Source organism: Mytilus galloprovincialis, chromosome 4 (assembly GCF_965363235.1).
Source record: "Mytilus galloprovincialis chromosome 4, xbMytGall1.hap1.1, whole genome shotgun sequence".
Lineage (NCBI taxonomy): Eukaryota > Metazoa > Mollusca > Bivalvia > Mytilida > Mytilidae > Mytilus > Mytilus galloprovincialis.
Genome location: NC_134841.1, coordinates 38,823,768 through 38,847,405, shown reverse-complemented (window position 1 = coordinate 38,847,405; position 23,638 = coordinate 38,823,768). Strand labels below are relative to the sequence as shown.

Below are 23,638 nucleotides of genomic sequence, written 5' to 3'. Positions count from 1 at the left end.
GGCTGTTGGGTGATACGACCTTCATTTCACTGCCTCACGGCTTTGGTCCTGATAACGCTTCCTGTCATCTTTAAAACTACGTCCACGATTCATCTACCAGTACTCCATCATCGAGGTTAGCGGGCTGCCAAGCTGACCAAATTGGCCCTGAAAGCAGCCGTTGTGAAGAATAACATCAAAATAGTAAAAAACCAAAATCAACTCACCAAAACCAAGATGGCGGCCTCCATTCGGCGTCCTTACTACCTGTTCCTGACCCACGGCAGAAAATATTTAAATGCTCATCAATCGCCTTCGGGCACCGAGCCGACCGTGCGAGGGCTGTATAGCCAGTCAAGGTCGTTAAACACTTCCATTTGTTTGTGTAATTTGTCATTCTTATCGGAGACGTCGGAAGAAGAAGATTAAAAAGGTAGGACCGTTAATATTTAAAGACGAGTAGCAGGAGTATTCAAACAAAGTGGAGTGTTTGAAACCTGTTGAAAAGATATAAATAGTTTCGGTTCCGTAGAAGTTGTATAAACAGGGTTAGTGCTAAGGTTTTGCGTTCCACATCTCTCACTATTGCAGTGAGTGTTTGTGTAACAGTAAATTTGGTCCGGTAGTAAAATCTGTCCGCCAGACTTTTTTTCCTAGGAAATCAAGTCCATGATCATAATTTTACTAGGAATGTAAGTCCCAGGACAAATTTCCCTAGGAAAATAAGTCCATAGGTAGCAAAATATGTCTGGCACTTATTTTCCTAGAAAAAATTGTCCTAAGACATTATACTAATAATTTTTATCATATTATAACAATTATTGAAAATGGAAACAGAATCATATTTTTAGTTAAGAATTTGAAAGTTTCATTATTTTTTTCCCTTTTGACAATGTTTGAAATAAAGGAAAGTGACGTTATAACCTAGGAATGTTAATGACATGGACATGATGTCCTAGAAAACAGATTTTAATAAAATATTAATACAAAACTGTATAACCGAAAATTGAAACATAAAATTCATATTGATCTTATAAAATAAAGGTCATGGACGATTTTACCTAGGAAATTATTGACATGGACACGATTTTCCTAGGAAAATTAGTCTGAGGACATCAACTGTATTAAAATATTATAACACAACTCTATCTTTCAAAATAAGGGTCTGGCATTTTACCTAGCAATATTATTAACATGGACATGATTTCCTAGGAAAATTAGTCTGGGGACATTCATTTCATTGAATTTTTAATGCCCGAGCTCTTGAACAGAACAATATTTTAAAACATAAAAATTGCATTTCCATGTGAATAATTTGTTTCATTAAAACGTTTCTTTTAAAATACAGGACATGGATAAATTTACCTAGGAATATTAATGACATGGACAAAATTTCCTAGGAAAATTAGTCTGGGAACATAAACTTTATTAAAAGAATTGATACAAAGCTCTTTATAACAATATCAAAATATAACAATTTTATTTACCTTTCAAAATAAAGAGCATGGACATTTTTACCTAGGAATATTAATGACATGGACATGATTTCCTAGGAAAATTAGTCTTGGACATACATTTTATTAAAAATATAAATACAAAACTCATAAGTTTCCATTGTTTAAAGGTAAATGATTTGATTCATTAATATATATTTTTCCTATAAAGAGAGTATGGACATTTTTACCTAGGAATATTAATGACATGGACTAGAATTCCTAGGAAAATTAGTCTGAGGACATAAATTACTAACATCAGACAAAAAATACTAGTAAATTTTGTAACCATGGACTTTTTCTACTAGTTATATGTGTCCGCCCAGACATATTTTACCAGGACAAATTTATCTCTTACATTTGCTGTTAAACCATACCTTAGTACTACCCTGTTCCAACAGTTTTATAAATATATTTCAATAAAGTTTCATACGTTCAAAGTTTACAACAGTTTGAATAGTTTCCATACATTCGTTTTATTCAGGTTTCAGCCCGTTTGATACATTTTGGTTCAGCCGGTTTGATACATTAAGGTTTAGTCCCGTTTGTAAACATTTAGGTTCCAGACAGGTTCCAAATATTTAGGTTCCAGACAGGTTCCAAACATTTAGGTTTCAGACAATAGTTCCAAACCCTCTGACCCGTTTCAAACATTTAGGTTCCAGACAGGTTCCAAACATTTAGGTTTCAGACAATAGTTCCAAACCGTCTGACCAGTTTCAATCATTTAGGTTCCAGACAGGTTCCAAACATTTAGGTTCCAGACCAGTTTTATACATTTAGGTTTCAAACCAGTTCTATACATTTAGGTTCCAGACTATAGTTTCAAACAGTTGGTTTTAAACAGTATCGGACAGAAAGGGTTTTAAACAGTTTTGATACAACAAGTTCGGATTAGGTTGATAGGCGTTGAAATTCGTTTTATGTATTATAGTATTTGTTTCATATTTGATAGAGAAAGTGTAAACATTTAATTGACTTTAGAACTTTTGAATTGCTTTTCAAATCCAGGAAACTGGTACGAACCCGAGGATAAAAATATCTAAACGTCCCCGCCCGGTTACACGTTACACATGTATCCCATACTGTTTGATTCCCTTTATCCGCGAACGCTTACACAGTGTCGCATCAGTGAATGCATGGAACAGAGGCAATGCGTATGATTTTTTCTGTCCTAAAGTGTTAGCATTTAGCCCGTATAATGGAAATATATCTAGAGTGTTCCAGTCCCAAAGGCAACATATGTTTAAGCTGGATTAGTCACATGATTTCAAGACGCAACAAATACTCAGTCTACTCAGTCTACTACATTCGTATCAACTGTCTGAATCACGTCTCTAGTACGTCCTTCCTTTACAGCATCTGCAATACGCAATATATTTCTGGTATCGTCTTATACATGATCGCAAGGTGCAAGGCCTAGCGTGTCATCATAGGAAGGACTATACACACAGTATTGTCCATCTGTATCATTAACTTTCTCCGAAAATGTTGGCATTTATCAGTGTATGTGACTAAAAATGAAAGAGCTCTGTTTTTATCTACACGTAAGAAGCTATGCCAGTTTCTTGGTTCACGTTTTCCCTTGAACACAACTCATTTTTCTTTTTCCTCACTTGCTTCTTGCAGCATTCATTATTTTGGTATCTATGTAAGTATTTCAAACTACATCAATTATCTGTACAATATCAGGCTGTTTCCAGAATCGCTGTGCAGAATGTATAATCCCTTAGTCATTTAGAAATAATGGAGGAATATCCAATGTCTCTTGAACTCGTGTAGAGGGGAAACTGAGGGGCCCAAAAAGGTTTATTACAAAACAACAATGCTCATCAATATAAATAATGGTGGTCAAGAAGCTATATCACTGAAAATTTTAACGATAAAGCCCTGTCAACTATAAAACGAGGTGCACATAGGCTAGCGGTATCATTTTGAAGCCAGATGCAGATACTATAAGTAGAACATTGAACTTTAATAATTCATTTCAAATGAAAACAAAATTATTTCTTTTTATTTTGTTTCGTTTCAATAAATTCCTTGTTGCTTTGTTCCGCTCCATTTTTATTCCGTTTGCCACGTCACAGATATTTAAGCTCTCGTATTTGATTTGTAGTGGATATCTCATTTGAAATGATACCACATCACCTTATCTCGTTTGAATTGTTTTACATCTTATCGGGGCCTTTTATAGCTGACTATGCGGTATGGGCTTTTCTCATTGTTGAAGGCCGTACGGTGACCTATAGTTGTTAATGTCTGTGTCATTTTGGTCTCTTGTGGATAGTTGTCTCATTGGCAATCATACCCCATCTTCTTTTTTATATTATCTTTATGGAATCAATGAATGATTTATATAAATAAGGATAATTGATTTACATATTCAGTGAATTTTTAACTTGCAACCTACATGTTTCGTTGGATGAGTATTGCATACTTGCGAACGTTATCACGTGTAGGGTTTAGGCGTCAAAACGACAATCTTGTTCTATTTTCTTCGATTTTGACATCGACGAATGTGTTTTCAACATAAGCAACATGACGTTTGCCAGGTGTGGAGCAGAATTTGCTTATTATTCAAGGACAGTCACGTAAGGTCATAAATAGTTGTGTTTAATGGAGGTTACGGTGTTGTTCTTACTCTTGCTCTTGTCTCCAGTATTGCACTGTGTGCAGTTTCAATGTTGTATTTACGGTAACAGTCTGTCAACCCTTTGTCCTAAAAAAAAGTCGTAAGGGTTCCGCGGAACCACGTGTTTCGCCTACCTTTGCTGTTAATCACAGGCGCAACCGAAATGAGGAAAAAAATCCAACACAATATTACTATCTTTTGATTGTAAGAAGCTTCTGTTCAAGTTTGGTAAAAATCCAGGATAGTTTATGAATCTAATAAATGTTTTAATCTTATGTACAGTAGTTGTCGGTTGTTAATGTAATTTATACGTGTTTCACGTTTCTCGGTTTTTTTTATTTGATATAGATTAGACAGTTGGTTTTCCCGTTTGAATGGTTTTACACTAGTAATTTTGGGGCCCTTTATAGCTTGTTGTTCGGTGTGAGCCAAGGCTCCGTGTTGAAGGCCATACATTGACCTATAATGGTTTACCTTTTTTTTAAATTGTTATTTGGATGGAGAGTTGTCTCATTGGCACTCACACCACATCTTCCTATATCTATTTAAAAACTTTAACTGCAGACTGTATGTAATGTTAACTGGAAGAAAAACTCAGTCAATTTATAAGTAAAATACAGATACATAGGTACAAAATTTTAACACAATTTCCTTCTGGATACTATCTTAATACGACCATAAACTAGCTTCTGTCCAAGTTTGGTACAAATCCAGTATTATAGTTTAAGAAAGTTATCAAAATTTCAAAAAATTAAACCACAGAGTGAATGTAATGTACCACGCCAGAAAAACTAAGTCCATTCACAAGTAAAATACGGAAAAGAATGTAATTTTATTTTTACAAATTTGACTTCTGGATACTATCTTATGATCATAAACAAGCGTCTGTCAGAGTTGGGTAGAAACAGTTAAACAAACTCATTAAAATTTCAACAACTTTACCACAGAGTGAATATTTGTGGATGCCGACGCCGACGCCGAAGGAATTTTGGATCGCTGTCTCGCTTTTTCGACTAAAGTCGAAGGCTCGACAAAAACATGTTTCACTTTAATAAGTATGATCGATTCACAACTTGGAAACGTACGATGGTATTGTTAGACTCAATTACCATTCCACTATAACGCAATTCCAAATAACCCAATGTACTTTTATTGGTTTACTTTATATGAGAAACACAAAGGATGTTAAATTTTGAGCTGGATCAGCTTACTCTACCATAGAACCTTAGATCAACTCCGGTTTTTAGTTAAGGTTCGTGTTGTTTAGTTTTGAAATTGCTATATTCAGTCACGTTTTTTTTACCTGTCTTTTCGTACTTTTTCATAAATTGCCATGGTGTTGTCAGTTTTTCAGTTCGACCACTTTGAGTTTTGAATGTCACCTTGACACTTTTCGTTATAGATATAAGACTACTATATATAATTTCTCACACAAGCTCCTATATAGCACATAAATACCCAGGGTTTTTCTTGAGATTTCTGAAATTAAACTCATCGGACGATTAACGAGTTGAACCTTTAATTCCGACTCGAACACATCGTTTGAGGTTAGAATTCTTACTTTCTGTTGTCTTATAGGTATTTATCCTGCAATTGGGTGTCCTACTATACAGATACAGCCCTATAGATATCGCTTTAAAGCTCCGCCCTCTGCCGGACTGAGTATTGTTTGAACCTGTGTGACCTCAGAATGTGTATTCCAGTTGCATTTCAATGACAATGACAATTGTCGATTTCAAATAAAATTGAGAATGGAAATTGGGAATGTGTCAAAGAGACAACAACCCGACCAAATAAAAACAACAGCAGACTGAGGGTCACCAACAGGTCTTCAATGTAGCGAGAAATTCCCGCACCCGGAGGCGTCCTTCAGCTGGCCCCTAAACACATATATACTAGTCCAGTGATAATAAACGCCATACTAATTTCCAAATTGTACACAAGAAACTAAAATTAAAATAATACAAGACTAACAAAGGCCAGAGGCTCCTGACTTGGGACAGGCGCAAAAATGCGGCGGGGTTAAACATGTTTGTGAGATCTCAACCCTCCCCCTATACCTCTAACCAATGTAGAAAAGTAAACGCATAACAATACGCACATTAAAATTCAGTTCAAGAGAAGTCCGAGTCTGATGTCAGAAGATGTAACCAAAGAAAATAAACAAAATGACAATAATACATAAATAACAACAGACTACTAGCAGTTAACTGACATGCCAGCTCCAGACTTCAATTAAACTGACTGAAAGAGTATGATTTCATCATATGAACATCAGGCACAATCCTTCCCGTTAGGGGTTTAGTATCATACCATCATAACATATATGAGAAGAACATAACCCGTGTCATGCCAAAAACTGTTTTTAGAATAAATGTGTTTAGTTCCGATGCAAAGACCTTATCAGTGACTCAATATTAACGCCAAAATATGCAATTTTTAATGACTTGACAACAGTATCGTAATTATATCCCTTCTTAATAAGGCTATTCAAAGGTTTTGTAAGTTTCTGAGGTGAATACTGACACCTTTGTGCTTTATAAAGAATATTTCCATAAAAAATTGGATGTGAAATACCTGAACGTATTAGAAGTCTGCATGTTGAGCTATATTTACGAATGATGTCTTTATACCGATGATAAAATTTAGTAAATGTTTTGACTAGTTTGTGATATCGAAAACCCTGGTGTAATAATTTTTCAGTAATACATAAATTTCTCTCGTTAAAATCTAAAACATTGTTACATACACGAGCGAATCGTACAAGTTGAGATATATATACACCGTAAGATGGTGACAAGGGAACGTCACCATCTAAAAACGGTTAATTAACGATAGGAAATGAAAAATCATCCCTTTTATCATAAATTTTAGTATTCAGCTTTCCATTAGTGATATCAAGATCGAGAAAAGGGCAGTGGTCATTGTTAGTATTAGCTTTATTTAAAGTAAGTTCAACAGGATAAATTTCATTTATATACATACTGAAGTCGTCATTATTGAGAGCCAAAATATCATCCAAATATCTAAAAGTATTATTAAATTTGTTTATCAGATGTTGTTTCGATGGGTCTTTGCTTATTTTTGTCATAAATTGTAACTCATAACAATACAAAAACAGGTCCGCAATAAGTGGTGCACAGTTAGTCCCCATTGGAATTCCGATAATCTGACGATATACGGAATCCCCAAAGCGAACAAAAATGTTATCTAGTAAAAATTCAAGGGCATATATAGTATCAAAGCATGTCCAATTAATAAAGTTTTTTTGTTTATTGCTACTAAAAAATGACCTAAAAGAGTTTGAACATATATATTCACATTCTGATTTTTTGAATGCTCAAACTTGAATGTGTATGATTGTGTTACAAAATCAACCATGTCAATTTCAGCATGCATGTTTAGTGAATGTCAAGTCTGAAGCGTAGGACAACTCGTACACTTCTGTTTGAAATTTGACAATGTTTTGTTATTTGTTTTTACTGTTGAAATTAGTTGTTTTGTTAAAATAGATAATTATTCACCTTGAGCGATGTATAATTGTTGACCATTCGAGATTCTTTTTTGCGAACCCGTCATCAGCGTAATGTGTGATTTTGATATTACTACGCGGGCCTCAAGGGATTACAATTCGAAAATAAATGCTAAATATGTTAGTTTTTGTGTCTTTCAAAACAATATACAGAACCAATTGCAGGATAAAGACAATAACAGTTACTGTTTAGTGTCTTTTAATATCAGCTGTATTTGTACTCGGCTCGAAACAGGTGTAGTAGCTCGCTAAAAGCTCGCATACACCTTGTTTCCTAGCCTCGTACAAAAACAGCTGATATTTAAAGACACTAAACAGTTATTGTCTATGTATGCATTTCATTTTTGGCTGCGATAGGTTTTTCAAGTTTCTGATGTGATAATTCTGCTGGTAATTATCAGTGATTTCAACAAGTCGCATATATCTTTTGTTTAAAAGACTATTTGGACATAGCAAAGGCCATTACTTTCGCAACGGGTGAGATTTGTTTTCAGATGTGAAATCTTACTCTCGAGGTTGTCTCTGGTTTTCATGTTTTCAATGAAGAGTCTAGAAATTCTGTCGGTAAAGATCATTCATTTCACATTGCGGCGAATATCTTGCGCTCAAATACTTATTGATACACTTCTTGCAAAAGTATCCCCTAATTTGTCATGAAACCACAGTTTGCATATTATTGACCACTAAATTGTTTTCACAATTTCTAACATAACAAACAACTCAGAAATTATAATTTAAACATACTGTTTTTTGAAATTATTCCATACCGTGACTGGATTGAATTATTCCCCTTACAACGTATCCAAATGAAAATAAAATACATTCATTTAGTGATTTATAATAATGTTATATGGATCTTGTTCCAAAATCCCTTGGTACATTAAATTCATATGTAAACACGCAAAAAGATTATTTTCACTTAATTGTTTATTTCACAGCTCATTTTAATCATACAATTGCGGCAATCAAACCTTAATGACTTTCATGTTAGAACCATCTTTAGAATTCCGTCCGGGGAAATTATTTGGAAGAAAATAGTTATTGCAAATCAGATAGCAAAATTACTGCAGTTATTCGCTCGATTATCCACGATATTTTCATTTGGAGAATAGGCACACTAAATCGGTCAAATCTATGGGGAGCAACTGTGATTTAGAAAGTTTATTCCAATTCTAACAAAACGGTACAAAGTTTAATCAAAAGTAACACGCCCAAATAAGGACAGTTATAATCTTGCATTCTATGGGACATGTTTAATTGCCGAGAAAGGATCGCGACATTAGGGCCTGATTACTCTTGCGATTATAAAACATGCATAAAACATTTTCACATTAAGATGTCCACGATAATTTATCTTCTGCTACGCAAACATTGCATGCTCTGTTAATAGAAATATGTCAGTAAGAAACGATAAATTTAATTTCATTTTTTTTCTATAGAAAATCGTGAATTTATGACGATTGGGGTTATTCAAAATACTTAAAAGTTGTTGTTTGTACTTTGAGTCTTTGCGTTCCACGTATACGTTCTTAAAAGTCCATAGACGTTCAATTTCTTCTTTTTCTAAATTCAAGACCTTTTCTTATTCGTGTTTCCTTATTTTACGATCAAGATCGGAAACATTCCATTTGTATTACTCAGAGATTGATCAATTTTATATCGAACATATTTACTTGATTTTATCTTATGTTTCAATTGCCGTTAATTATGCATCTAACGAAAACTTTTAAATAGAAATTTTAAAAATTGGTGTAAAATTTCACAGAATTTCAACGCGACCTTGCCAGATAAAATCCCATCTAAATTCTTCGACAACAAGTCATTTAATTGTCCTTTTTAATATATGGTTTAAGCAATTAATGCAGTTTTTAACAACAATTTTATACAGAAATTTAAATGCATCAATTTAGATTTAATCCTGTAATTTTCGGTAATAACTCTTTTTAAAAAGTAAAAGATACAACCGTGATACGTGTACCACGCTTTTACATAAAATTAACAGGACATTTTAGTCAAATCTCTTACACTTTTAAAAAATTGAAAATTGCATGATTTGAGAGGTTAAATAATGTCGTTGGGATCATTTTTTTTTAAATAATTTTATTTCATTACTTTTTGTTGTTAAACTTTATCATAAAAAACAATACCAGATTCTGTGAGGCCCTTATGATTTGAAAATATTTATTTTTTTATATGAAATCGTAAAAAAAAAAACCCTCTCGGCATCATAAATTCCGTTTTCAGCAATTACGAAATCCTTGATATAGCCCTGATAACAACTGTTTTTAGCCTCACCTTACCGTACGGTGACTATGAGGTCCCGGTTTGGTCTTTGCTGCCGGGATATAGTTGTTTGAAAACGTATCTCATTATATTGGGAATTGGAAAGTGTTATTTTTTCCTAAAACTTTTTTCCTCATTGCGAAATAAATTGTTTCACTCCCTGGACATAAGTCAGTTGCTACTGAGTCAGACGCGTAGCTCCCTATACGCTAACACGCAGTTGCGTGCACATCGGTTTGGCATGCAAAAAAAAATTATTGCAAAATTAAAAATTTATAAATTAAATTTTAAGGGAAAGACATATGTTGTCACTTTTTTAATTCATGAAATGTCATTAAATATAAACGGCATTTGGTTTCAAAATAGAAGTTTTATTGGAGATCATGCATGACAAAATCGGACAGTAACTTGTATCTTTTACAAGATTTGAATTTGTTATACTCAGTCTAATACATGTAGTTTCGGAGCACATTTTACAGAGTATACGGTTTATCTGTTTGGAATGAGATGTACCAATCGGCATTAGATTTATCAGAACCCTTCGATATCGTTGAAATTATGCCACGGCGATGTGTTCGACGGACTACCAGAGCCACTCAATCTGCAAACACGCCACAACAGTATTGGAAAGTCTCATTATATTTTGCGTTTATAGACCATATGATAATGGAACTGGACAGTGTAGTCGCGTCTGGTATTATCAGAAAATCGCTTCTTTGTGTCGTATCTGCTTCCTCGTGTTGTAGGAAATATAACATTTGAACGAACAAATCTCAACATTGTCTGAGACATACGAAACTGACCTGGTATGTAATTTTGACGAATTCAATTGGGAGGTCGCTCGATGGCGAGCACGTACAATGGTTTATAACATCTCGCGAGTGCTACCGTGGAGATGTATTAGTGTACTACGTCTGTTGAAATCAAATATACGATCAACAATGAACAATGACAGGTTATCATCGCTAGCATTACTGCATATTCATCGGGATTTCAGTGTGAATATTGACAAAGACCAGAAGAGCAGATTTTGGACAATTTTGAGTAAATTCTGTATCAGAAAAATATGTAGTTTATGTTTTCAATTAACCATGATCTACTCTATTCAGAAGCTTTGTGAATAGTTTTACATTCATAAATTGTTTATAAGTCCTATCTACATGTAGCTCCTCTTTCAACTGTCCTCTGACCGAAAACCGAAAAAAAAACCCATTTTCCTGCATAAAAGGGTCCCAAAATTTTTTCGCCTCGTAGTTGCTTGTCCATCGTTTCTTTCTAGCTACGCCCCTGTGAGCTGTATCTTATCATAGAATGAAAATGGAAGTGGTGAATGTGCCAAAGAGACAACGACGTACCCGACCAAAGAGTAGAAAACAGACCAATGGGTCCTCAACGCAGCGATAATATTCCCGCAACCTGAGGCGGGCTTCAACTGGCCCTTAAACAATAATGTATTATATCTGTTTTAAGTAAAATGAATGTCACAACAAAATTTATAATAAAATTCATATCAACATACAACTTTACTACATATATGAATTACCTATCATTGTTTATATATAATCCACCAATGGCTACCCAAAACAAAGAACTTAAGATATATAAAATTGATCAAAATAATTCCTACAAATCTGAGTTACAGATAGTTTGATTCGAAATTTTTAAAGTCCATAAGATGGGCATAAGATGTCTTGATTATGAACTTATTGGTACCGCAAGCTTTAGTAATATGTTTTATTTAGTTTTTTGTGGTCAGTAATCCATAAGCAGATGAATGGGACAAAAGCACGATCTACAAATAAGCTATCTTCGTTGGCCATGCTTTTAAAAAGTAAAATCACTAAAATACTGAACTCCGAGGAAAATTCAAAACGGAGAGTCCTTTATCAAAAGGCAAAACCAAAAGCCCAAGCACATCAAACGAATGGATTACAACTGTCATATTCCTGACTTGGTACAGGCATTTTCTTATGTCGAAAACGCTGGATTGAACATGGTTTTAACGCTAGCTAAACCTCTCAATTGTATGACAGTCGCATCAAATTCCATTATATTGACAACGATGCGTGAACAAAACAAACAGACACAACAATCATTAGGCAATCACAAGACTTATGTAATATATAAATCTTGCAACAACTTCTATTAATACTTGTTTAACACCACTATTGAGACCTATGTGGTTTGAAAGTCAATCCCATTTAAATTCTTTACCGTTTATAAATTTAAATATGACTTGATATTTGAATTCTATTAGATCACTATCGTTCGTTTGATGTCCTTAAAATCTATATCTTTAATTGTTAGAAATTTGTCAAGCAAATAACAACTTTATAGTATTAGTCAAAAATGATTAATATAATAATCATATTAACCAATAGAAATTATAATATGACATTATTCTTAATTTCAATGTACTTTATACAAACTGAAGGTTAGAAGTTTAAAAATTAAGGTTACTTGATAAAAAAAAAATGTGGTGTGATTTTTCAATTGATTGGTGAAAATAAAGATTCAAAAATTATTTATAGTTATAAATGTTGACATCAAATGAAATTAATAGCACTTTGTAAATTTTTTGCGTTCGACGCGTTTTTCTTTATAATAATAACTTTCCGGCTTACATTTTTTTCTGATATTTTTTCTAGTTCCTACCAGTCTATTTCAAAATTTGGTTAATTGTGTATTATAAAGTTGTAAAACTAGCTTTTGTTGGAATCAGCTAAAAATACTTAATAGAATTATATTTCCAGATTTAAATTGAAGCAGCTATAATAATTTTCTATTAAATAATTTTCTTTATCAGTTTATGTAAGGATCAAGTTCATGGCGATTAATTATATTCGTAATCTTCATGCATAGTTTCCATTTTGAACAACATATTAACAAATAAGACAAAATTCCATTGCATTAATTTCAAATTTTCTAACAATTATGATATTAAATACAACAACTTTGCCACACACGCTCTTGAATGATTTAATATCATCAATTAAATTGTTTGTTATCACTTTGATCAAAGTTTGGTATGAAAACGTGAAATACAAGATCGAGATGATTTATGTCACCCAGTCCCGTATAATCCCCTTTCATCCCAACGTTCCTTTGTGATTAAAGAATTATCGGTATTGTTGTTAACAAGTTTATAATTTGATCATTTAATACATTCAGCTTAATCTTAACCCCAAATTATTGATGAGTATATCGGCAACTTGATGTCGCCTGATAACCCAATCAAATTACACCCTTTAGTGAACGGATAAATACATCAGTTGTGACAACCAATGATTATTAAACTAAATTTTACAGCTATATATGCTCAATCAATGACATGGACCTGATACTACAGTACATCTTTGTCCATTCTCTTCACTTGTATTCACTGTAACGATTTATTAGCGCCTTCCCAAAGTTCAAGTACAAATCCAAGTCAAAATTGGCTTGCTTTAATTTGGACCTTGACAAAAAGCCATTTTTGAAGAACATGAAACATATGAACAAAACTGGTTAATCTAACTCTACAGCCATATCCTTTAATATTACATAAGCAGTTATGAATTGAAGATGAATTAAAGTAACCGTAAAACTATCCCCATCAAATTAAGCCACACAAAATTTTTACAAAAATAGATAAAAAAAGAACCTAACAGAACCTAAACTAGTAATGCTTAAAAGACTTATTCCAATTTTAATAATAAAACAAAAAACGGTTTGAACTTAGAGATTCTTTTAATGTCTTTTGGTCTCTTGTGGACTGTGAATTAGCACAAAACAAAAACAAAAATCCTATCTGGTTAATATTCTTTTACTACCTCTAAACTGAGGAATGGTCGCTACCTCGGAATGATTTTGACCTCTATGGAGCAATGAGTACCAATATTCCTCTGAAACAATCTGATTTTGTATTGGAACAAGTTAAAATTTACATCAAAGTTACCTTGTCAAACATTCATGCAATATTTGCCACTGTCAATTAAATACTGCTGAAATTAATAAAGTAAATGAATTTAATCTAAAAGATTGGTAATTTTGGTCTATATATGCAAGTTATAACAGAAGTATAGTAGTTTGATACAATAAAGAAACATCTTTACTTTCCTAAAATGACTTTGAAAATATAAAAAGAGCAGAAAATTCAATGTAACTAATTCCAATCCTATAATGCGTATAAATATATCTCCCTCCTTTAGTTGCACTCCATAAATAAAATGTTTTATGAAATCCATATATATGACCAATTAAAGTATTAAATGTGTGTTTGATGAGGCATTAAAATAGATAAGAAAATCCAAAGTGTTAATATTATGTACTCTTTCAACCAGTGCAGTGACTCTTGACAGGGTATACAAGTACAGTCTAGCGTGGGGGACTTCATTACTCCTATAGATGATATCAGCAAAATCACCAAAACTCGCAAGGTGTAATCATTGATAGATCTTAAAACCTGATAAAATGAAATGTAGAAAATATGAGAATATCAGATGTCAAAGAAACTGGTCATATAAACACCCGTAATCATTCTCCAAAACAAATAAACAAGTAAACGACAGGTATAGAAATGCATGTCGAGATAAAAATCTAATCTTATATGATTGAATGTGAAGACAGTCAAAAATATTAAATCTTCCAAGATCATATTTAATGTCAATATGAATTTGTTTGAATTTTTTTTCCTTACGAGATCAACTTAAAATAGAAGTAACACTGAGTTCCATTGGATACAATTCGATATCTAACTGGAAATTTGGAAAGAACATGTCAAGGTAATACTGGGAATATTTCCTCAGTAGTCAAGTCTTATTTTGCAATCTGATCGACTGGTACCATTGCAACAACTGACAAAGTCTTGATCCAACTGGTTAATAAATCAGCAATATTTTTGTACGTATTCATATTACTAATTACACTGCATATAAGGCGTTGAGCGCACCCGCCCTTTTCAAAATGCAATTTGTTAATTTTCAGGAGCGCCCCTCTATATATAAAATCCTTTCTTTGAACCTGCTTTAGTTGTTGTATCTCCGGGTACAAATTTGTAAGGTAACTACATGTATACCCACCAGTAAAATTTTAAATAAAACACAATTTGTTGCATCTCATGTTATCATCTATACCATTAAGTTTTCCTTATTTTATCAGCTTGGTAATTTACTCGTCTAATGATATATTTCAAACAATCGACGAGTTCTGTATATAATATAAAAAAAATATAAAAAAAGAAGATGTGGTATGAGTACCAAAGAGACAACTCTCCATCCAAGTCACAATTTATAAAAGTAAACCATTATAGGTCAAAGTACGGTCTTCAACACGAAGCCTTGGCTCACACCGAACAACAAGCTATAAAGGGTCCCAAAATTACTATTGTAACACCATTCAAACCACCGGAAAACCAACGGTCTAATCTATAAAGCTGCATACAAGGACACAACATTGGATAAGATTCTATATTTATCTCTCACAGACTCTAAGTGCTCAAAATATTGAATGATATCCTTGAAGAACTTTGATTCAGTGAAATGCATATGGCTGTAACACATTGACATGCAAATTCATTGGTGATTGATGTTTGCTTCACTTCCAGTGGCAAATATTTCATGCATGAAAACAGTTTAACAATAAATTTCAATGTAGTTTCGTAAATACAGGACAAAGGACTGGCCAATCAAGAAAAAAACACAAGTTGTTGGATCAGGGCAGATAATTATTGACCCTGGAACAGTCCTACTACAGTGATAGATGTCAGAAGGTAGCCTACAATGTCTGTTTTGGCTTTCAAATTTTCTTTCTTTTACGAACTGATGCAGCACAAGCATGATTTAACACTCCTATAATAGTATTTTGTGGCTTGCATCTCTCAGTCAACATGTATGCAAGTTATGCATCGACCAGTTAAAAACACTCCTAAAGTACTAAAAGTTGATGATAACGCACAGAAAGCTTTGCTAAAACTATTTTGCAGGTGCAGCCATTTTTTCTTTAATTTATAACAAACAATAGACTTTCAAAAAGACTTCAACGCAGTGAGAAAATCCTGCATCTTGAGGCGGGCTTCAATTGGCCCCTTAACAATAATGTATACTAGTGAAACTTACATCACAGACGAATTGTTGTTTCCCCCTTATCTCTAAGCCGAAGTTCCATCTATGTCAAAACTGAACGATTCATTGTATGCCAATTATCATGAGTAATTTTTGGGGCATACTATTCAAATAACATTTAAATAGTATGCTTTGCAGAAGTGACAAAAATATTTTTGAACAATTCTATTAAGGTTTATGTTATTTAAACATCAATAAATATAAGCATTATTCCTGTCAAAATTTCTTAAAATATGTTATACAATTTGTTTAATCCTACTTCAACTTTCGATCTCTTATAAGTTTCTATTTATAGAAGCAGCACCTATATTGTTTAGACAACTTACACAATTTAGGTATAAACTAAATGAATTTACCCTTTGTTCTAATAGCACAATGTAGATATTAAAAGTCGTAAAAGTTAAAATCTCAAAGAAACATTTGTTTATTCCAGAGTTTCCTTTGTCCAAAAACAAGAAAAAGTCCTGGTAAACAAAAATTAGTCTTTCAAATTTAGTTTTGAAGTTGTGAAGATAACATTATTCAACTGATTAATGATGGAATTTATACTGTAACAAAGTTAGAGGGGAAGGGAATCACAATGTCACTCTGACCTTATTATTGACCCCTATAGTAGTTAAACTTTGTTCAATTCTGTCTGGTGCATTTATTTTAATTTGTATGAAAAACAGAACTTGGTATGCAGTTTCATTGTGGGATGCTGATGTGTCACATAATAAAGTTAGGTCCCTCTGACCTTTTACCCCAAGATAGAAAAATCTTGTCCAATTCATGTCTAAAATCTTGTCCAATTCATGTCTGGCTCATATATTTTGTACCGCAAGACTTAGGTTAACAGATATAAGCATGTAGTTGCATCATGAGCTTGGGGTGTGTCAAATATCAAAATCAGGTCACTTTGACCTTTGACTCCTAAGATATTTAAACCTTGTCTGATCTGGGTATGACTCTTGTAGTATAAAACTTAGGTTGACCACAATTGATATGCTGATACATCATGGGATTTTTTTTGGGTGGGGTTGGGGGGTAATATGTCCAATTCTGGTAACCCCGACCTTGAAATTTACTTTTGACAAATGATAGTAAAACAGCCTGATTTCTGTTCGCTGCAAAACTTTTGAACTGCAACACTTAGATTGACGAAATATTGTATGCAAAAGCATCATACTGAACTTGACCTTTGATTTTTTAATTTAAAATATACAAAACCTCAGACTTCTTTCCTGGGTCAGTATAAGTCTTTCAGATTGACCTATCAGTAGCCATGTTTCAATCTTACAAAGAGACTATGATTAAATAAGATGAACTACTGAAAACCAAAAATCACAAAATGTATGCCTCAATACTGAATTTTCACAGCAGCAATTAAAAGACAAGATCAGAGATATTATTTCCACCATGCAGACAGCTCTAGTTTTAAACAAATATTACACAAGGAAAAGAAATTCTAGGTGAATAAGCTTTAATCTTTTGAATTTCTTATTCACTCATTAGATATCTAATGAACACACCCTAAATCCATTATTATTTCTACACATACATGTAACAGGCAAGGCAATGATGTCCAGGCATAGTGGAAGAAACCAGTTGAACTATTTCTGACTTATGATACCTTTGCAGTAATTATTCTTTTAACCTCCAAGAAGATGAAAGTAAATGCATTACGACCTACAGTAATACAGTTAGGTTTTTTGCTTTTTGCAATTTCATTTCTTGTAACAACACCTATTTTGGCACCAGAAATACAATTTTGAATGAAAACCAATTGGCTTGATTCAATCACAGCTTAATAACTAAATTGTGCATGAACATTTTTTATGGTATGTAAATCCCAAAATTATTGGTAGGTTTTTAATATGGGAATGGTGTGAATGAATGTTTATGGTAATAATGTGAACTCACATTCAGATATCTGAAACATATAGGAGGGGGGTCAAAGAATTCCTGGATCCTGAAATCCAGAGCTTAAAAACATCCGATCCCGGAGTCCTGATAAAGGTCCATCCCCCCATTGTTATAAGATGACAACAAATGGACAACAGATGATAGACATTAAGTGATAGTACCCTTGAGTCATGAAGGCTTAAGCAAACATTAAGTACACCACTTTTTTTCCATATTTATTTTTATCAGGAAGTCTGTGCTCCTACAGAAGGAGTCAAAACATCTAAAGAATTAGAATTTAATTGTTTGTTCTGATTGGTTGATACAGCAGCAAATAACATGTCCATTGTGCCCATGGTTTCCATTAATTGTTTCATATAGTCTACTTCCTGTTTGACAGTAGTTCGTAACTTTTGTAACAAAGAATCAACTTCAGCACATTGTCCTATATGAGAGTTGTACATATCTACAATATAACAAAAAATAAAGTTATTATGATAAATTATGAGCGTTATTTGAAGCCTTTATTTTAAATTCTCATCAAGTATGGTCTATTCTAGTGATCAGTAATTTGAGCAACCTTCAAATAATCTAGAACATGGACATATATCTAAGATGCCTCTGCTTGTAGAAACTTTCTTTAATGATAAGTGCCAAAACCAAAATTCAAATTATCTAAACTATGCTTGGGTTTTAAAGAATACTTTATACAATGAATTTGTAAGGGAAATTCTAATATTGCCACTTTAAATAGTAACCCTATTTTCAAATGCTTTCCCTTGGTACCATGTTTGTTTTTATGGAACCGCCATGATATACTGAGCAACAAAAACTCCACTATGGTGGAGCCATACAAAGAAAGCTGTTCTCTTATCTATTAGCACTGTCAAAACACAAAAGTTTACACTAAAATATTTTTTTACACTTATTCAATTTTTGAGGTGATAGTGTTACCGTATTTATAAATTTGTTGTCTTACCTAGAAGTACACCAGCTACATCTGTCAATGTTGAGGTAAATCTGGGGTTACTTATATTTCTACAAAAAGCAAAAAATTGTGTCACACATTGATAAAAAAATTATAAACACAGGGGTCGAATTTAATCGCTTTTGTGTACTGGCCAGCCAGACCAGTGAACTAAAAATCTACTGGTCCGGCTCCAAATCTACTGGTCCTGCAAAAAAAGACATTCATTTGACAATCACTAAAATAAATGATAGATGTTTACTTTTATTGTTATGTTATCTTTTTCATTTAAATGTTCAACAACAAAAAAGAGAGAGAGTCTTGAAAAATGTCAACATTGTCTTGCACATCATCACAATCCTCACGCCAACCATAGGATGCCTGACTGGGTTGTCTGGAGCGCTGTCCAGAAATTTTCCTCATTTCAATAGCGTAACAAGTTTCATCTCAGAAAACTCCCTTTCTGCATCAGCAGAATGACAAGAAGGCAAAGAATGAAGTTCATAAATCCTAGAATACTTAAAAATTTCCGCCATTATAACTCCTTCCAAAAAATATTTACTTTTTGTTTCCTTGTGAAGGACGCTCACCCGAGATTTTAACTTGCTCAATTATAATACATAGAACCTCCCAGTTTTTCGCAGGTATATTTTTTTGTAAACAAACTGAGATTAGGATGCAATCAGTGATTTTTATTGACAAATTTCTACTGGTCTGGAACCATCTGACCAGCGCTAATTTTGACCCCTGTCTGTACAGCAACTAATTTCATATACTGAAAACTCAGAAATCATTGCAAGGTTTTCTAAATTAGAATGATGCAACTGGGAGAATATATTGCAAAAATGAGTCTTGCATTTTTATATATGATACATGAATCTGTATTAGAATTTTCCCAAAATTGCAATTACATGTATTAATCTTGCATTTTTGTCCAATTTTCATAAATACCAATAATAAATACACACAATAATTTCTGAATTTAAAGAATTGCAAATACTTAGCCGATTCATCTTTTTATCATTAAACTAGATGCTAAAGAAAAACTCTTTTGCCCTCTTGTTTTTAATGTCTGTTAAAATGGCAAATCTGTAATCCAAAAAATTTGATTTAACCTCCTTAATTAAAGCTTTAATTGGTCTTTTACATGAGTTTTCTTTACCATACACTATAGATACCTATGCATAAAGTTTTCTATGACAATTTCTTACCTTTGTATAAACCTTATAATAAAGCCTAATGATTTGTCATCCCTGGCAGCAAGGGCAGGTTTTAAACCTTCACGCCTGATCAATTCTTGTATAACACTGACTGTCACTTCTGGTTCTTTAGTTCTCACATGTATCTATAAATAGAAATGAACACACAATAATGACTAACAATTTGTATGGTTTGATTAAAGAAGCTTTATCTGGACAGGTATTTATCTAGACATTTTTTCTTCAGGATTTCATATAGTCACAATTTTGTGTATTTCCTTTGATATCATACCTAACAGCATTATGAAATGAGAAATTCCACAAAATAGAAATTTCTTTTTTCTGTGATTCCTTGATTTCTGTGAGTACTGATGGGCATGGATTGAGGAAAATATTATTTTCCTTAGATTTGATTACGCTGGTTTTACTGTCGTTTTTTTTTTTTTGGTATACCCATGAATTCGATGAAAATGGGTATCACATAAAGTTAATAAAAATACCCATATTTTATTCCTAGCTCTAAATTGCCATAAGTGTAGAAAAGTTGAAAATTAATTGAAAAATGGTGTTGTAATGCAGATTAATTTCAAGTCAGGAGCTTATTGTTCATTGGTTGTCATAGGTTCATGTACGTTTAACGGTTATATTTTTGTTTTTTTTGTAAATTGTTAAATTAGGCTAGTAGTTTTTCTCTATTGATTGTTTCACATTTTTTATGTCAAGGACTATACAGTTTGTGTTTTTCTAATTGTCTAAAGCTATATACTTGAAAATATCCACTTCATTTGAACTATGATGCATAGTTGTCTCAGTGGCAATCATACCACATCTTCTATTTATGTAGAATCAACTTACTGCAGCATCCAAAGCTTTACTGTATTCAAATTTTCTAAAGAATTTATCATATTTCTGTATCTTTTCTTTCTTTTTGTGCTCATATATTTGATCTTCCTGCAAGTATATAAATAAAAAATGCATGGATATTTTATATTTTTTTTTACACAGTGCTAAATTTTCCCAATGATTTTTCATACAAGACTATAAAGAATTCCATCAACTTTATACCACACTATTCTACATTGAACAAATTAACTAGATACAAAAACAACAGAAGTATGCAATGTGAGTGAGTATAAAAGGACACTCTGAAAAAGGGTCCGCCTTTGATCACAAGAAATATAATTTGTTTGGTTTAAATCCTAAAAAAAAAGATTCTGGACATTGCCTAGGAGTCTGTCTAAAAGCTCACTTATCATGCCAGGTGAGAATTATCAACTATTGACAATTTTTTTTATGTATAAATTAGCCAATACCACAATCAGCAATAGGCAACTACCATAATTCCATTAGATTGTTGCTAAATATCAGATGTACTATTCACTGCAAATAACTGTCTTTAACATGTATATTATTATTGTTGAGTTTTGCTTATGTTTGTTTAGTCTATGTATTTGCTTTGACCATATTGGTTTTTGTTTGTTTCGCAAATAAAGAATTACATGTATTACTGGATATCTGTTTTTTATGTACTGACCATGACAAAAAGATAAATTTGAAGTTTTTGCCTGTCTGATTCTTTGATAGTTATTCTTTCATTGTTCAGTGACAAATAGTTCATGCAATCATGAACATTTTCCTGGTATCATTTTTCTTCTCTACCTTAAATTTTATTGGCTATCTAAACTGTGTTCAAAAAATTACACACAAGAAATTCTGAAATTAAGAGTAGAACTTATATAAACTAATTCCAGGCACTTTAACAAATCACTACCAGAAATAACAGCATTCCTATTTCAAAACCTAGTTTCTGTTATTTTCAATGACATTGTTTTTCTGCCATCTATTTCAGCAATATTAATGTATTCTTAACATTTAGGATTTTGGCAAAAAATTGTTACATGTTAAAATATTCAAAGTATACCGATGAAGGAGTGTAGTTCTGTCCTTTCAGAAAAAACTTGTAAGATGCTGGTCTCTTTTTCTTTCTAACATTTTTGTCTTCATCTGACTTTCTCCTTTGCATTGAAAGCAGACCCTCTGCTGTACCAACTACCAACAGATTGTCGTCTGCCTGTAAATATAACAACTAATATATCACTGATAAGCAGAGATTGTTGCCTATCTTTAAAGATATCACTGATATGCAGAAATTGCTGCCTGTCTTTAAATAAAATGTTGATATGCAGAGATTGTTGCCTGCCAGTAAATACAACAACAAATATAACACTGCTTCACAGAGATTGTTGCCTGCACTAAATACAACAACAAATATAACATTGATATCAAGAGATTGTTGCCTGTCAGTAAATATAACACTGATACACAGAGATTGTTGCCTGTCAGTAAATATAACACTGATACACAGAGATTGTTGCCTGTCAGTAAATATAACACTGATACACGGAGATTGTTGCCTGTCAGTAAATATAACACTGATACACAGAGATTGTTGCCTGTCAGTAAATATAACACTGATACACAGAGATTGTTGCCTGTCAGTAAATATAACACTGATACACAGAGATTGTTGCCTGCAGTATTAGTAAATACAACAAATATAACACTGATTTGCAGAGTTTGTTGCCTGTCTGTAAAAATAACAACAAATATAACAGTGATTCATAGAGATTGTTGCCTGCACTAAATACAACAACAAATATAAAATTGAATGATTGATATGCAGAGATTGTTGTCTGTCTGTAAATATAACAACATACATAACATGATATGCAGATATTGTTGTCTGTACTACTTTAGGCAGAGACCGATTTCATAGCATCACATCTCCTCTAAAACCATACATTAAGTCGAAAATATTTGTGATATTACGTATACAGGTAGTTTTTTGTACTTCCTAAATCTTTCTTTGGAACAATATTTTTTCCGGGAATGCAATTTTTGAGAAAATACACCAATTCGGAGACCGTTATTAATCAGAGCCTTGTATGCTTTCACGCATGCTCTATGTTTCAACATTTGCCCAATTGTACCGCTATATCGTGGGCATCTTCTTGTAACATTAATATCAAGAGATTGTCATCTTCTTCTAAATAAAACAAATATTTCATTACTGTATTGCAATATTGAAATATTTACAATTTATAGTAAAAGTCATTAATAGTTGTATGAGGCAGATGTGCACCACCAAATTCTTTCTCTTTTCTGTTCTCATAATAGTGAAAATTATAAAAAATAAATTCAAGAGTGGGCAACATATGTTTACTGCATAAATGTGAATACAAACAAAACATATCTTATGAAAGCAATCAAAAATAGATATAACCCTCATTCCCAAATATAATGAACAATATGAACCTTCAATATGCCTGAAATTCAAACATCAAAGTTTATACAACATCGAAATTATTGATCATTTAAATTCTACTCAACTAATGCACAAGTGCCACTTTCAAGTTTTCTTTTATCGTCAAACGAAATATTTGAAATATGGAGTACAATTGAACATATAAACTAATAAGAAGATACTGACAATCAGAGTTTAATAGGAACTGTTAATGATACCGACAGGTGTCTCTCCCACCACTTCTCCATAATATGAATGGATTGC

General features: G+C 32.7%; 1 protein-coding gene across 1 annotated transcript in view; it reads right to left on the bottom strand.

Moving 5' to 3' along the window:
* Positions 1-18,126: 18,126 nt before the first annotated feature.
* The window catches only part of LOC143072094 (U3 small nucleolar RNA-associated protein 15 homolog), a 72,786-nt gene continuing 67,274 nt past the window's right edge, over positions 18,127-23,638 (bottom strand). The window contains exons 9-13 of the mRNA XM_076246881.1: positions 21,992-22,141; positions 20,926-21,021; positions 20,083-20,216; positions 18,884-18,942; positions 18,127-18,370 (exon numbers count right to left, since the gene is read on the bottom strand). Of these exons, the coding sequence (XP_076102996.1) occupies positions 18,150-18,370; positions 18,884-18,942; positions 20,083-20,216; positions 20,926-21,021; positions 21,992-22,141 (660 nt within the window). The 3' untranslated portion in view covers positions 18,127-18,149. The remainder of the gene's footprint in view (positions 18,371-18,883; positions 18,943-20,082; positions 20,217-20,925; positions 21,022-21,991; positions 22,142-23,638) is intronic.